Source organism: Crocodylus siamensis, chromosome 6, assembly GCF_052110815.1.
Source record: "Crocodylus siamensis isolate JL-2025a chromosome 6, ASM5211081v1, whole genome shotgun sequence".
Classification (NCBI taxonomy): domain Eukaryota; kingdom Metazoa; phylum Chordata; order Crocodylia; family Crocodylidae; genus Crocodylus; species Crocodylus siamensis.
The window spans coordinates 17001932-17017572 of record NC_143400.1 but is presented as its reverse complement, the minus strand read 5'-3'; the positions used below and the strand labels follow the sequence as shown (position 1 = coordinate 17017572).

General features: G+C 54.5%; 1 protein-coding gene across 6 annotated transcripts; it reads right to left on the bottom strand.

Annotated features, from left to right (window-relative positions):
• Window positions 1-2350: 2350 nt before the first annotated feature.
• On the bottom strand, window positions 2351-9560 carry LOC149861306 (zinc finger protein 263-like). Of its 6 annotated transcripts, none has more exons than XM_090056354.1 (8): window positions 9496-9560; window positions 7290-7845; window positions 6800-6865; window positions 6043-6300; window positions 5098-5214; window positions 4859-4939; window positions 4017-4201; window positions 2351-3569 (listed from the first exon to the last, which is right to left on the bottom strand). In XM_090056354.1, the coding sequence occupies exons 2-8, from the start codon at window positions 7738-7740 to the stop codon at window positions 2682-2684; spliced, it is 2046 nt and encodes a 681-aa protein (XP_089912480.1). In that variant the 5' UTR covers window positions 7741-7845; window positions 9496-9560; the 3' UTR covers window positions 2351-2681. The 6 variants fall into 6 exon arrangements, with proteins under 6 accessions (XP_089912480.1, XP_089912482.1, XP_089912484.1 ...); XM_090056356.1 differs by lacking the exon at window positions 9496-9560 and adding an exon at window positions 8314-9208; XM_090056358.1 differs by lacking the exon at window positions 4859-4939.
• Between the last annotated feature and the right edge of the window lie 6081 nt (window positions 9561-15641).

Below are 15641 nucleotides of genomic sequence, written 5' to 3'. Positions count from 1 at the left end.
TCTGCTCCATGTCTCCGTGCCTCGCTGCCACCACTTGGAAAGCCATGTACGTCCCACTGCTGGGCGGGGCGGGCCGGGCAGTGGGGTACATAGTGTCTGGGATCTAAATCACCACCTCCAACTTCCCCCTGCTCAGCAGCCCTCCGGGTCTCTGGAATCGGAACCAAGGGGAGAGAAATCAAAAGGGAAAATCTACTAGCTTTATCCCTCTTGGTGGGAATGCCATCATCAAGTAAGAATTGAAGCCTAATATGGCTGTGGCCATGGGTGCAAGCAGAGGCCTGACCTCATCACTGGGTCTCAGTTAGACTTCCCCATGTTCCCAGTCACTTGATGGAGATGTTATGGGAGAGAAGCAGACATGTGGCCTTTCTCTTTGCAGCAAGTGAGGCTGGTGGCAGCCGCACGTGGGGCCTGACCCAGTTTGGCTAGTGGGGGCCTTAGCAGACTTTGGTTCCTCCCTGTGCTCCTATTCAGTCCTGCTCAGGGCCCCACAACAAATGCTTATGCATCTACTTCTGTAACATACCACTCTCTTCGCCATAAGGCTATGATGCAAAAACCCAGTGGGAGCTGCATTAGAGAAGCAGGCTCTGAAGTCAGTTCTTGTGAACAGATATCAGGGGACCTAAACTGATCTGCACCCATGCTCTCCTCTTGGAAAGGGGTGGTGCCGATTTCAGTTCCTTAGACATACACTCCCTCACCTACATGCCGTGCCCCCAACCTCCACTGCCCCTTAAAAATTCACAGGCACATTCAAAATGTGTCAAACAAACTCCCATTCCCTCTCCTTTCTGTGGCCACCTCTGACAACAAGACAAACGAGCCCCCCCTGCCAAAAAATGGACCTCATTCATAAGTCACAAGGTTATTTTCTTAAACACAGTTATATAGAGAAAGGGGGTGGAGTTATACACTTGAGAGAGGGGGTGGTATCAGCAGAAATGACAATTACAGAGGTCATCAACTCACAGGTTCCTCTAGCATCTGGGCTGACCTCTGCCTGAGGTGTTTCCTTTAAACCCCTCCCTATCACCAAACCTTGGGGGCCTCTGTGTCCTTTGGGTTCTGTGGTGCCCTTGAAGGGCTGAATGATGGGTGAGTCCACAAGCATAAAGCTACTTGCCAGGATGCAGACGCTGGTGGTAGCTAAGCAGGTAAATGTTCCCAAGCCCCTCCTGCATTGCTGGCAGAATTAAGGATGCTGCTGGATCTGGATGCACTGGTTCTGGGCCAGTTTGGAGGAACAGAGGAATCATTTCCCACACTCTGAGGACTGATGTAGTTTTTTCCCTGTGTGGATGAACTGGTACCGGGCCAGATTGAAAGATCAGGTGAAGTTTTCCCTTACACAGAGCATAGATGTGGCATCTCCCCTGTGTGGATATGCTGGTACAGAACCAGGTTGTAGGATTGGGTGAAGCTCTTCCCACACTCCAAGTACCAATGAGGCCTCTCCCCAGTGCGGCTGAGCTGGTGGTAAGCCAGAGTAGAGGACTGGTTGAAGTTTTTTCCCACACACAGAACACCCATGTGGCTTCTCCTTCATAGATTTCATAGATTTCATAGACATTAGGGCTGGAAGGGACCTCGGGAGATCATCGAGTCCAGCCCCCTGCCCAAAGGGCAGGAAGTCAGCTGGGGTCATAGGATCCCAGCAAGATAAGCATCCAGTTTGCTCTTGAAGGTGTTCAATGTAGGTGCTTGAACCACCTCCGCTGGCAGACTGTTCCAGACCTTGGGGGCTCGGACAGTAAAGAAATTCTTCCTTATGTCCAGCCTGAAACGGTCTTGCAGGAGTTTGTGACCGTTCGTGTGGATAAGCTGGTAACAGGCCAGGTGGAGGGGTAGGGTGAAGCTGTTCCCACACTCCAAGCACCAATGTGGCCCATGTGGGTGAGCTTGTGGTGGGATAGTAGGAGGCACTACGATGCTGAGCTACCCACCTCAATGAACCAGGCCCAAAACCACACTTTGGGAGTCTCCCCTGGGGAGCCTACATTCAGCTGTCCCCCTTCCTGGAGACCTTCCACAAGCCTCAGGTAAAGCTGCCACCACCTGGCCACTGGTCTCTGTTAGGGCTCTGTGCAGCCTGGGGTACACAGACCTTGCAGATTTCGGGGGTGCTTTGCCCACTAGTAGTATTTCTGAGTGCTTTCAGCCTAAAACACTCAAAAGTAGCCTCCTGAACCAGAAGAAAGTAAAAAGCCAAGCTCACCTTAGCTATCTGAGCAATGGGAGCTAGAAAGGCTTGCCTCTCCCCTCAGAGATTCACAGCCAGGCATGCTGTAACAGATAGCTTGCATCAGTCAGAGAAGGAAAGAATGGGGGTAGAGAACAGAGGAAGTGTAAGAGAAAAAAACCCAAACACGTTGAGTAATCTCTAATACACTGAGTCATACAAAAACGGGCTTGTGGCCCTTGTAGCACACGTCTAAAAACAATTAGCCCTAATATACTGGCTAAGTTTCATATCCACTCACAGTATAATCATCTAGAGCATCTCTTTAGAGGGCCAAGCATGGTTGAGTCCCCAAAATGACTGCCTCTCCTTCCCAAAAAATGTCTCCTGCAGGACAAAGGAAGACCGAGCTTCTCCTCCCTTAGGAATTTTTATAGCCCAGTCGCCTAGATGACCAGGTAGAGCTGAACCGGAAGGGGGCGGGGGCTGGGCTGTCTCAGACCAGGGAGACGGGCAAAGGGGGATTTTTTTCACAGCGCTGGTAATTGGCCAACTTAGGGGACTGTTTGAAGCTCTTCCCACACACAGAGCACTTATACGGTTTCTCCCCTGTGTGGATACGCTGGTGCTGAGCCAGGTTGGAGGACTGGGTGAAGCTCTTCCCACACACAGAGCACAGATGTGGCTTCTCCCCTGTGTGGATGAGCTGGTGTCTGGTCAGGCTGGAGGACAGGCTGAAGCTCTTCCCACACACAGAGCACTGATGTGGTTTCTCACCTGTGTGGACACGCTGATGCTGAGCCAGCTTAGAGAATCGGGTGAAGCTCTTCCCACACACACAGCACTGATGTGGTTTCTCCCCTGTGTGGATACGCTGGTGTTCAGCCAGGTTGAAGGATCTGTTGAAGCTCTTTCCACACTGTGAGCACCGATGTGGCTTCTCCCCTGTGTGGATAAACTGGTGCCGGGCAAGGTTGGAGGATCGATTGAAGCTCTTCCCACACACAGAGCACTGATATGGCTTCTCCCCTGCGTGGATACGCTGGTGCTGAGCCAGGTCAGAGGATTGGGTGAAGCTGTTCCCACACTCTGGCCTTCGATGTCGCTTCTCCTCTTTGTGGATGAGCCGGTGTTTGGTCAGTTTGGAGGACAGGTTGAAGCTCTTCCCACAATCTAAGCACCGATGTGGCTTCTCCTTTCTGTGCATGCACCAGTGCCTGGCAAGCTTGGAGGGCTTCCTGAACGTATTCCCCCAAATGGTAACATGGTGTGGCTGCTTCCCACTCTGCACACACTGGTGCTGGGACAAGTCTTGCCGACAGATGAAGTTCTTCCTGCACTCCGGGCAGCAGTGTGTCTTCTTCCCCAGGTGGGTGCACCAGTGCTGAAATAGAGAGAAGAAATATGTCTTAGCACACTTGACACAGGAGTACTGATGCTTCCCCCTGTGCTCATATAAGTGCTTGACCAGGTCCAAGGGGCACAAAAAGGTCTTCCCACATTTGGGGAAGCGGTGGGGAGCTCAATGGATCTGGTGGTGAGCCACCCAGGTAAAAAGGCAGGTGAAGCGCTTCCCACACATGGTGCATATGTGGGGCTTCTCCTTATTTGTGAAGACCCAGGAGTGATGGATAGTTAAAGTGTTTCCTGACCTTGGGGCAAGGGTGGGCTCCTGGTTCCATTTGAGGCCCACCCCACTGCATTGGCTTTCATGCAGTGCCTCTTTCCAGGGGCTCTTTAGGTCTCTCAGCTCCACCAATTCTTCCCTGCACTCAGGGCTCTTTCTGGGTTCTACCCCTTCTCCACTCTTATGCTCAACCAGAGACTGTACCTGGTTCACTGCTACATTCTCCTTCTCTTTTTCTGGCATCTGCTGACTCTTGTGCCATTGCTCCTTCTCAGGTCTCAGGGAGTCCATCGCACCCAAACTCCCTGGGGAAGTCCATGGTGGCTCCAGGTTTACAGACCCTTCCGCAGGAGTCTGCTCCTCAGCTGTGCTCAGCAGCCAGGCACCACCTTCACGGAGAAGCAAAACCCCAGATTAATCCCTACTGTGCCAGCAAAGGACAAGCACTTCTATTCCTTCTGCTGGGATGAGGCTCAGAGCAGGCTTGGACCTTAGCATCTGTGTTCCCTCAAGAAATCAATATTTTCCTGCCAAAACACCTTTATGACACAGGAGTCTGCACTGTGTCTAAGGCCTTGGCATGAACCTGGACTCTGTGCTGAGTCTCAGGCCTTGTGACATTCAGGGCCCCAGAGACAAAACATGAAGAAAACAATTCTGGTGCAAACTTTGGGGTATCCACTTCCCCCCCCAACCTGAAAGCTTCTGAATCCCACTCATGCCACAGAGTCATTTAATGCAGCCTGAGACCATGCTGAAACACTTCTTGTGTTCCAGATCACCTGACCAGGCAAAGCCAGGACAGCTTCAGTTTCTCTCCTGTCCAACAGGAATGGCTACAAAGAGCTTCTGCACACCATGCTGGGACCATGCTGTAGTCCCATGATGGGACTACAAATCCCATCATGATCTGGGAGAGGGTAGAGGAGAGGTATCGCTAGCTTGGGCTGGGGAATGATCTCTTACATTGCTGAGTGAAGATGGAAGTTTAAGTTCATGGTATCCCAGGGAAACCACATCTGGGCTGAAAAATCAAGGCAGCAAACCTGATTGTCCTCTAACATCTATCATCCGAGGAAGAAGAAGGGAACAGTTACTTGTCTCAACATCTCTGAATTTCACAGCACCTGCCGGGACACATTACAGCATAATGTACTGTATTTGAGGTCAGTGCCCAAGAATGGCAGCACACAGGCCATGTCTACAGTTTCCCGGTCCCCCTGGCACTCTGGGCATGGAGCATTACTGAGAGCAGAGCTGGGTGAAGGGGACAGCTGCAACTCACCTGGCAGCAGGTCCTCTGACCTTGAGATTGCCCCACCGTCCTCATTATCACAGCCCCAGAGCTCCATCTGTCCTTGCTGGATGCTGTAGACTAACTCAGGTGTAGGACCTTGATATCCTGTTTGAGGCAGTGATTAAAGTGTTTGTGACTGGGTACTGGATACAGAATAACCAATGTGGGGAATGGATCCAATGAACTCAATGAACTCAAGGTTTCTATTAGGGCCCTGATGGACAAGGGAAAATGAGCATTTAGGATGAAAGAGAAGGCACTGCAGGGAGAAGCCTTCAGTAGACAATGGTCCTTGTCAGCCAGGTCATGGAAGGATGATCATAGGAAACAAATACCAACAATACCTGGTTTAGAAAGGGCATTAAACTGACAGAGTCACCAGAGACAGTCATGGAAATGCAACGATTTGTGATGTACTAGGAACAGAAGGATAAAACTTTGTTTTCAAGGTATCAAAAAGTTAGAGACATTGGACACACTTATGAATGGGTGACATTTCTCTTATCAGTATAATTCCAGGAAGAGGAGTTGAAAGGAGCTTATTCTCAATGAAGGTTTAAAACGAGGACTTGTGGCAGGGAAAAGCATCCATGACTAATTCCCCAAGGAAGAGACGTTTGTGTATTTTTAGGCACAATAAATTGGAGATGATATGACCATGCTGAGAAGGGAATGGACATCATGTTGCCATGAAACTGTTGAATATGCAAGCACCAGGAGTTACAAGAATGGGGAAAATACAAGTGACAACAGCTGGATTAAACCAGTATGAAATGTGAGAGAGGTCTGATCATTGACAGAGCAGTGGGGAGAAAGTGGATTGAAACCACCAGCCAAAAGTTCACAAGGATGAAACTGTTGAAACACAGGGAGACGACTACAAAACTTCAGAGCTCACATTGCTCCAGGGAGAAGCAACAACCAGAGCCTTACCCAGAGAAATGAGGGTTTGGTATATCTTCAGCATCTGGTCCCGGTAAAGCACCTTGTCTTCATCTTCCAGCAGTTCCCACTCCTTCCTTGTGAAATACACTGCCACGGCCGCAAACACCTCCCGGAGCTGCACTTGGCCTGGCTCAGGTATCAGGGAGCCCCTCTGCTCCAGTCTCCCTGGGGAAGTCCTCTGCAGCTCCAGGTTTAGAGGCTCTTCTCCAGGAGGCGTCTGCTCACCTCTCCTCGGGGTCCCAGCACCTGCAGGGTGGGGAAGAGACTGCACAGGGTAGCCCTGGTGCTGCCGGCACAGGGAAACCCCTGCTAGTCTCCTGTACTGGTCTGGGACTAAGAAAGAGAGGGTTCAGTGTGTGGAAGATGGGGGAGAGGGAAGACTCAAAGTCCCACAGCTCTTGCTAACACACCTCCATGGGCACGGGGCTGGAGATGCGCCCCAATAACTCTGTCTCAGCTTGGGTGGTGGTCCCAGCACGGTGTCACGGTCTGCAGGGACATCACTCCCTCGAAAAGAAGCTCCAGGGATGTGGGAGCTGTATCAGCAACCACATGACAAGAGCAGGGGAGGGGAAATGCAAGGTCAGTCTTCTCCAGGGCTCATGAAACAGTTCCCATGGCTCTGGGAGAACAAGAGCTGCTGAGCTGTTGGAGCACTGACCCCATGAAAATGTTCTGGCAGAGATTTCTCCACTGGGAGACGGTGGCTCCTGCTTCTTGAAAGGATAAAACCACCACTCCTTACCCGCTCCAGGGGAAGGGCCTTGTCTGGGGCACCACTGCTCCCCGGTCTCCTCGGTTACAGGGAAATCTGCAGCAGGACAGAGCCCTGCGTTAACTGTACGTGAACTAGCCAGAGGCCACTGGGGAGTCTCATTTCTCCATCACCTGAACCAGCCCCATTTTGGGCCCAGAGGGGTCATGGGGGCATGGTTGTTGGAACATGAATTACATCTCTGATTGTTAGCATGGCAGCAAAACGAGGCCCAAACAAGATAAAGCCTCTCTCTGCTGGGTGCTGCAGACATGCAGAGAGAAAGATCAGGGCCCCCAGCCAGGGAGCTGCCCACCCGCAGAGATCAGAGCTCGGGCCCAGCCCAGCCACAGCGTTATGTGTTTATGAATATTGCAGCCCTGTCACGGGCTGGAGCAGACATTCGAGCCTCTCCCCCTGCATGCAGGACAGACACTCAGGCACCCGGACCTATGCCCAGGACTTATGTCTGGTACCTCACCTGGCTCCTGGTGGGGCAAGGACTCCTCTCTGCAGACATGAGGTGTCTTGGCCCCAAGCCCTGGGGTTTGCCTCTCTCCTGACTCCTCCAGAGGCCTGTCTGCACAATGCTCCAACAGCTGATACCCCTCAGCCAGTGCCACGGCCTCAGCGCCGGTCTCCACGCCACATCCCCACTCCCAGCTCTGCATCTCCTGGGGCAGGATGGCCAGGAACTGCTCCAGCACCACCAGCTCCAGGATTTGCTCCTTGCTGCGGTGCTGGGGCTCCAGCCAGCGCCGGCTGAGCTCCCGCAGGAGGCTGCAAACCTCCCACGGCCCCTTGGCTTTCAGGTAGCGGAGGCTTCGGAAGCATTTACGCCAAGTCTCCGGGGTGGAGAAGTCATGCCCCAGTGCCAGCTGTAGGGTCTCTGAGGGAATCTCGGTCTCAGAAGGGGGCTGCATGGTCTCCATCACCTCCTGCCCCGGGACCTCCTAGCATCACACTGGCTCCTCTTGCAGCTGCTGCTTTACTGGCTGTGGTGGCGACAACCCTGGGGATATCCCCCTGGTTGCAGCCTGGAAGACACGAGGGACAGACATGTCTGTGCGTGACTGTGTCGGACACATGGGGTCTTTGGTGGGGGCAGTTTGTGTGTCGGATGCCGGGATTCCTATGGTTGTTTCTAGGTGCACGCACACATGCACATGCGTGCATGCATGTGTGTGTGTGTTATGCCTGGATTCTGGGAGGGGTATGATGGCTGGTTTGTGTGTCCCAGATGTCCCACATGTGTGATGGCCTGTCAGACAAACTGGCTCTTGTGGGTGGGGGGTGGGGGAGGTGTCAGGTGCCTGGGTCCTTGTGTGTGTGCATGTGTATGTGTTTGTGTGTGTGCTTGTACACACGGTCACAGATGCCTGGGTTCTGTGTGTGTATGTGACAGGGGCCAGGGCAGGGGTGTAGCAGGTTGGGGCATCCCAGTGTGGGTTCAGCACAGGGTTCCCGCAGAGCAGGGATCCTGCACCCACCTGATAGGTGCTTACCTGGGTGCAGGGCCAGATGGCGGTAGGCAGGGCACACGCCCCAGACTCATGGCACCTGCACCCCAGGGCAGCGGCACGGCCCAGGCTGGCAGTCCTCATAGCCACAGCCCTTGGACCCCGCTACTGTCTCCCCCAGCCCACCACATCTAATCCTGAGACTGCCAGTGCCCCTCATTCCTAACCTGCAATCCCAGCCCATGGTACCAACTTTAAATTTATTTCTCACTATGTCCTACCCTTTTCTTACTCTCAGCTTTATTTGTCAAAGCCGAGCTGGGCCCAATCTGGCTGGGAGGACCCCAATCCCATACCTGCTCCTCTCTGCAGGTGTCCTGTGCTTATTCAAGCCTGTATACTTAGTGCAGTGGGCACAGGGGGGCTGCCAGTTAGCAGCCTGGCACATGAACTCCGGGCTGGGCAAGACTGTGGTCAGGTGTATCTGGGAGAGTCCTCTGGTGCCACAGAGGCATGGTGTGGGGTGGCCCAAGAAGGATTTCCAATCATAATCCCATCCCAAAAGAAATTCCTGATGTGAGTCATTATACTCAGCAGTGGGCATGGGGGGCTGTTGGTTGTCAGCATGGCACGGCCAAACCACACTTTGGGCCGGGCAGGACCGTGGTCGGGGTCTTTGGGACAGTCCCCCGGTGGCATTGACGGAAGTCTGGGGTGGCCCAGGAAGTATTTTCTCCCATAATCTCGCCCTAATCTGACCTTCATTTAGGGCTCTGTACTTGATGTGGGATATTATTTTACATATTAACTAGTATGTATGCATAGCTAATGAAATTCTCCCTCTTTAGGACGTGGAATTCAGTAAAAACAAGCTTTTACTGGGTCTAGATTAGCTTTGAAAAAGGGGCCGGGAGCTGGGAATATGGAACAAACTTCAACCTCCCAGGGAGTTGGGGGCGGGGGGGCTACTTAGGGGCCTTGTTGTGGGGGGCTCCATGGGGGGGAAGGGCAGGGGGGATTTCCAGGGGCAGAGGTTACAGCAGGGGGGCAGGAATGAGGTCACCCCACGGTGCCCAAGCCCCCCTAACCCTTCACGCCCCCCACCCCCCAACAGTCTCTGTCCTAACTGCAGCCCTCCCCCTCTCCGTCCCCAGGGCCCTGCCCGCACTCCCAGGGCTCTTCACCCCCAGGGCCACATGCAGGGGGGCGCTGCGCCCCAGGTCCTACCCGCTCCTCTACACAGGCGCCAGCTCTATAGGAGGTCCCAGGGCTCTGTCCCTGAGAAGCTCCACCCTTCCTCCCGGCCCAGCCTATACGAGCAGGACAGGGGACCAATCAGAGTGTGGGGAGCGTCCCAGCATGTTATGCTCCCCTGGCTGGAGCCACAGCTGCTGCAAGGGGTGTGGGTGGAGGGGTTGGGCTGCAGGGGAGAGGGAGGCCGGGCCAGGGCTGCAGAGGAGACTCCGGCTGGTGCATCCTGGTGTCAGCTGCATTGAAGGGCTCTGTCCCGGGGTCCTGCAGGAGCTGCCCCCAGTGCTCCTGGGGCCACTGCACTGCACTGCATAGCAGGCTGCAGTGTGGGACTAGGGGTCACAGGGGCAGTTGGGAAGCAGAGGCCTGGGGCTGTGGGGCTGGATGTGGGACAGTGCAGGGGGCTGTGGGGGAGCAGGGTGTGAGGGCAGTGATTTCTGGCCAGGTGGGTGCTGGGGGAAGGAGAGCTCTGGGCATGCCAGGGCTTTGCAGGACAGACCTAGGAGGGGCCATATGGGGCTCAGTCAGGGGGGTCCTGTTAGGGCACGGTTGGGGCGTGGGGGCTGCACGTGAAGCTGGGGAGTGTGAGCGGGCCATGGGGGAGGAGGGGTGAAGGAGCCAGGGGACCCTGCCGGGTGCTGAGGAGCCAGCCCCCCCACATGGCCTGTGTCATTTCCTCCTTTCCCACAGACCCTCCATGAGACAAGATGCTGCCACAGGGCCCCACCTTTGAGCTGCCAGCAGCCAGGGTGAGCTGCCCTGGTTGTTCTCACGTAGGTGGGCAGCTCCCAGCAGAAAGATCCCTTATCTTGGCTGGGCCTTGTAGTGCTGCCAGGCTAACAAGCAGTAAGGCTCAGTGCTCGCAGATGGGCTTTCCCTGCTCTCCTGGTGTCTCCCTGCAAGCCCATCTCACAGCCTGGAGCAGACTGCCCTTGCACTGCCCTCCGCGCTGTCCTTATACTCTGAATCCTGAGACAGACCCCGAGCCTCCAGGTGTCCCTCAGGGAGCAATGTCCATGAGGGCTCAGTCACGGAGCAGTGATCCCTGTTCCGGGGAGGGACAAAGTCCCTGGGGCTCAACCCAGCTTCATGGACCATGAAACTGTAACTCTTCCTTCGCTCTCTGCTCCCGCGTCCCGAAGTCTGTGGCTGCCTCAGGCACGTGCAAGTATAGGGCAATAGCAGGGCTTTCCCTGTGCCAGCAGCACCGGGTGTAAGGTGTGGATCCCCTTCCCCACCCAAGGGGTGCAGGACACTGAGCAGAGCTGACAGAAGTGCAGCAGGGAGCGGGGCCGGGGGCAGGAGACACAACAGGAACTCTGCCAGTCTGCAGGGAAAACCCACCATTTCCCACGTTTTTCTGCTTTAAAGGAGTTGGTTCACGAAGCTTTCATATCGTCTTGTGATCCACATTTGAGTCACGACCCAAGGTTGAGAAACGCTGGATTAGATGGGACTCCTCTTCTATGATTCCAGGCCTGGTCACCTGGAGTCCCCCAGAAAGGGAAGCTCGTGAACTGTAGGAGGCCTCTTTTCATCTGAGCTGGCCTGGCCAAGCTGCTTCTGCTTGCCAGAGCCCTTGAGCAATGCTGCTTTGGGTGTGGAGATTGCCAAATTGGCCAGGATCAGACCCTTTAAACTACCTGGTCCTCCACAGGTGGTGTTCTACATTCTCAGTTTTTATTTGGAAAAAAAAAATCTGAATTTTTCAGGGTTTATCTTTGAAACATAAAAAACATGATGAAATCAGGATAAAAGAAAGAAAAGGAAAAAAATCTGTTACAAGTGGGGAAAAATCAGGAGTGAGGGAGGGATTAAGGCTGGGAAGGGGCCAGAGGAGGGGTGCGGCATAGCTCGTCAGCTGCTCCTGGGGCTGCAGCAGGGAGCAAAGCGGGGAGAGCTGTCAGTGGGGCAGGGGGGGCATGGCACTCCCACCTGGGGTGCTGCCAGGGTGCAGCTCGGACCTGCCTGCCCTGGGAGCTATTCCCACAGCCTGGCCCGCCCTGCCTAGGGTCAGAGCCGGGAGCCCCACGTCCCCAGGCAGCATCTGCAGCCCCCCAACCCTGGGCCCCATGCGGCCACCCCCCAATCCCTGCTCCACATGCGGCCACCACCACCCTTGCATCTAGCTGGAAACCTGTGCTTCAGGTAACCAGCATGGCGGCACTTTTAGCTTACCAGCACCATCCATTTTTCAGTTCAAATCCCTGTTAACTGGCATGAGTAGGGAATGGGCCATCCCCTGCTCATGCTAGTTAACAGAGATTTGACATGGAGGGTCCCCAGCATCCACTAGGCACAGACTACTGTTGAGGGCGGAGGGGAGGTGGGGGGGGAGCAGTCCGGTGCTGCCCTGAGGGCCTGGACCTGGTTACAGCATCTGGAGGATTCCCAGCTGAAACCTGACCTGTCCACAGCTCTGAGACCAAGTCGTCACGAAAAACCCAGTGCTATTCAGTCCTTTGAGAGACAAGACTACAGCCTACCTATGATCAGGACTCTTTTGCACACCTAGACACAGAATTCAGAGGCAGTTACAGTCCCCTTCCCAAATGCCCGTTTCGTGCACCAAGACAAGACACAACCACATTTCCTAGTGATCCTTCATTCTCACTTGGGTGACCCTAATGCCTGACCTGCTAAGTCATATAAAGAAGCAAGAGACAGGTTTATAACCCAACCTTTTATTAATTGCACCCCAAAGCACAAGAATAAGCTCTTGTCTCTATGCCTGTCTAGCTCCCTGTACCAGCACAATGCAGATACTCACTGACGCTGGCTGGGGGAGATGCAGAAAGGGGAAGCTGGCCCGCAGGTTGACTTTGCAGGGGCCTCCTCTAAAATTCCCCCTGTTCACACCAAGTATTTATACATGGGTAATTTAAATCACTGAAATGTGGGGGACTCAACACACGACTGGGCGGTCAATGTCAAGGGCTATAGGCTGTACAGGAGGGACAGGACAGGGAGGAAAGGTGGGGGCGTGGCACTCTACATTAAGGAGGAATACACATCCTCATCAATTAATAAAGAATCGGAGAAAGGGCACTCTGAAGTGCTTTGGGTTAGATTACAGGGCAGTCGAGGGGGAAGAGACTTAACGGTGGGGGTCTACTACAGACCTCCCAACCAAGGGGAAGAGCTTGACCGGAAATTCTTAGGTCAGCTCACGGGGGTAGTGAAGGCTAAGGATGTGGTAGTCATGGGGGACCTGAACTTCCCGGACATCTGCTGGGAAGAGCAGTCAGCCAGGTCTGACCGCTCATGTAGGTTCTTGGCCAGAGTGCAGGACCTCCATCTAACCCAGGAGATGCACAGCCCCACCGGGGGGGACGCCTTGTTGGACCTAGTGCTGGTCACGGGTGATGACCTGGTGCTGGGGCTGCAGGTGCTCGACCACCTGGGCGACAGTGATCATCGCCTGCTGGGATTCACCATCCAGCGCAAGGTGGCAAAGGCATGCAGCAAGGCAGCAACCCTAGATTTCAGGAAGGCAAACTTCACTGAGCTAAGGAGAATAGTCAGGGATGCACTGAGGTCCCAGAGGGGAGGGGAGCCAGGTGTCCAAGGAGAGTGGTCACTCCTCAAGGAGACGATCCTCCAAGCCCAAAGGGAGGTAATCCCAACAAGGGTCAAAGGGAGCAGGAGGGCACACAAGCCCCCATGGCTCACCAAAAGTATCCAGGAATGTCTCCTAGCTAAAAGGGAGGTGTACACCCAGTGGAAAAGAGGGGACGTCACCAGGGAGGACTATACTGCAGTTGCTCAGGGATGTAGGGGGGCAGTCAGGGAGGCCAAGGCTGAGATGGAATTGGGACTAGCTTCCCAGATTAAGGACAACAAGAAGTCCTTCTTTAAATACATAGCGGGTAAAAAGAAGGTTCCGGGTAATGTGGGGCCCCTGCAGGACACATTAGGAAATGTGGTCGTCACAACAGACGATAAAGCCAACATATTTAACGATTTCTTTGCCTCCGTCTTCCTAAGCAGGGACCGGAACAGCCACCCCACCCCCCACTGCGCCCCCTCAGGCTCCAGGGGAGGCGCACCTGGGCAGGGGTCTATGCAGCTGGGCTGGGCTGCCAGCAGGGAGAGGGGCAGCTGGCCAACAGCTTGGCTTTGGGCTGGCTGTAGTGTGCCTTGGCCTCCCGCTCCTTTCTGCCACGTGAAGCAGAGCAGCCATTGTGGCACCCCTCAGGGCTGCTGGTGTGGTTGTGGCAGCCTTAGAGCTTGGCAGCGGTAGTGGAGGAGGAGGAAGTGGTGGTCTCGCAGTGGTGCTCATGGTGCCACTTGCAGGAGCGGCTGCTGCTGCCACAGTGCTCCTGCTGCTCCCAGCTGCTGCACTCCACCTCCCTGCGCAGCTGCTGCTGATGACCCTGCACCCACTCTTGCAGCTGCCACTTCTGCAGCTGCCATCACTGCTGTTCTGGCCACTGTGAGCACCTCGACCTGCTGCTGGGTCGGCACCAAATTCAAAAGGCCATGTGGCAAGCAGTACTCAGGCTTGCAGCAGGGGCACAGCAGTGGCAGCTTGGCAGCAGCCGCCTCCTGCCACAGTAGCAGTCATGTGGGGAGGTGAAACGTGGAAGCCAGGTGAGTGGCACTATGAGCACAGCGACAAGGAGAAGGTGGTGACAGCTGAGCCCACCTCCTCCTCCCCTGCTGTGGCTGCCACAACCACACTGGCAGCCCCAAGGTGTGCTGCAAGGGCCACTCTGCCTTGCTGCTGTGGTGGTGGGTGGCTGCCACTGGGCAACAAAGCCAGGCTGCCCACACTGCTGCTGCGCCCCTGCCGTGAGACCAAGCACCGTTGCTGCTTGTGCTTGGTGCTGTCCCTGCAGCAGGCTGAGGCACCCATGGCAGCCAGGAACAGCAGCAATGGTGGCTGCAGGAGTGGTGGCTGCAGGAATGGGTGTGGGGCCAGCAGAGGCAGCCGCATGGGCAGGTGGAGCACAGCAGCTGGGCATGGCGGGATCACTGCAATGGCAGCAGCAGCTCCCACAAGTGGCACCGTGAGCACTGCTGCAAGCACGGCGACAAGGAGAAGATGGTGGTGACAAGAAGATGGTGGCCACAAGAGAAGGCTGAGGGGGGATCTAGTGGCCTGTTACAAACTAGTCATTGGGGGAGTCCCTGTTCCCCCGAGCACTACCAGGAGTGACCAGGAATAACGGTCACAAGCTGGCAGAGAGTAGATTTAGGCTAGATATCAGGAGGCGTGACTTCACGGTCAGAGCGGCTAGGATCTGGAACCTACTTCCAAGAGATGTGGTGCAGGCTCCCTGCCACCGCTTTCCCCACATTCCTGCTATCTGCTGTGTACCACATGGCTCCCATATCCACAATACTATACTAACACACACATCCACATATTCCCACAAACCCCCATTCTCACCCACCCACAGCTCCCCACAAACCACACACCCATCCACCCATACCCCCCCAACACCCCTGCACACCCCACCATGGGCTGCTGGGTGAAAAGCAGAAAGTTGTAATCTCTCATTGGGAATACTGAGGCTTCCCTGCTAATGCCAAAGCCATTTGGCTCCATGAGTGTCCTGTAGGGGCTGCTCCAAGAGATTAATAAGCCATCCTGGAGCATGCTCATTCATCTCTATAATTGTCCTCTCTTCTGATACACCCTCCCCCCCCACCGCAAGTGTATAAATCTGCCTTCCCCCCTTTCCCTATATTACAGCATTTAAGAAAATAAACTTGTGACTTCTGAATAAGCCTCAGTTTTTTAGTGGGAGGGCTGGTTTGTCTTGTTGTCAGAGGTGGCCACAGAAAGAAGGGAGAGAATGGGAGTTTGTTCAGTACATTTTGAATATGCTTGTTACTTACTGAATTTCTAAGGGGTGGAGGAGGTTGGGGGCAATGTGTGTAGGTGAGGGAGCGTGTGTCCAAGGAACTGAAATCCAAACCACCCCTTTCCAAGAGGGAAGCATGGGCGCAGATCAGTTAAGGTCCCCTGATGTCTCTTCACAAGGCTTGATTTCAAAGGCTGCTTCTCAAATGGAGTTCCCACTCAAATGGAGTATGTTTATGACATACTCTTATGATCCTGATTTTTATGTTTAACTTGTGGTAATATTGATGGTGAGTGCGAACCCCAATAA

Coding starts and splice junctions, on each gene's coding strand:
- LOC149861306 (XM_090056354.1), bottom strand. CDS start 7,740: ATGGAGACCATGCAGCCCCCTTCTGAGACCGAGATTCCCTCAGAGACC. Junction 6,301..6,799: donor AGGCCCTTCCCCTGGAGCGG/GTAAGGAGTGGT, acceptor CCCACCCTGCAG/GTGCTGGGACCCCGAGGAGA. Junction 4,940..5,097: donor GTCAGAGGACCTGCTGCCAG/GTGAGTTGCAGC, acceptor GTGTCCCGGCAG/GTGCTGTGAAATTCAGAGAT.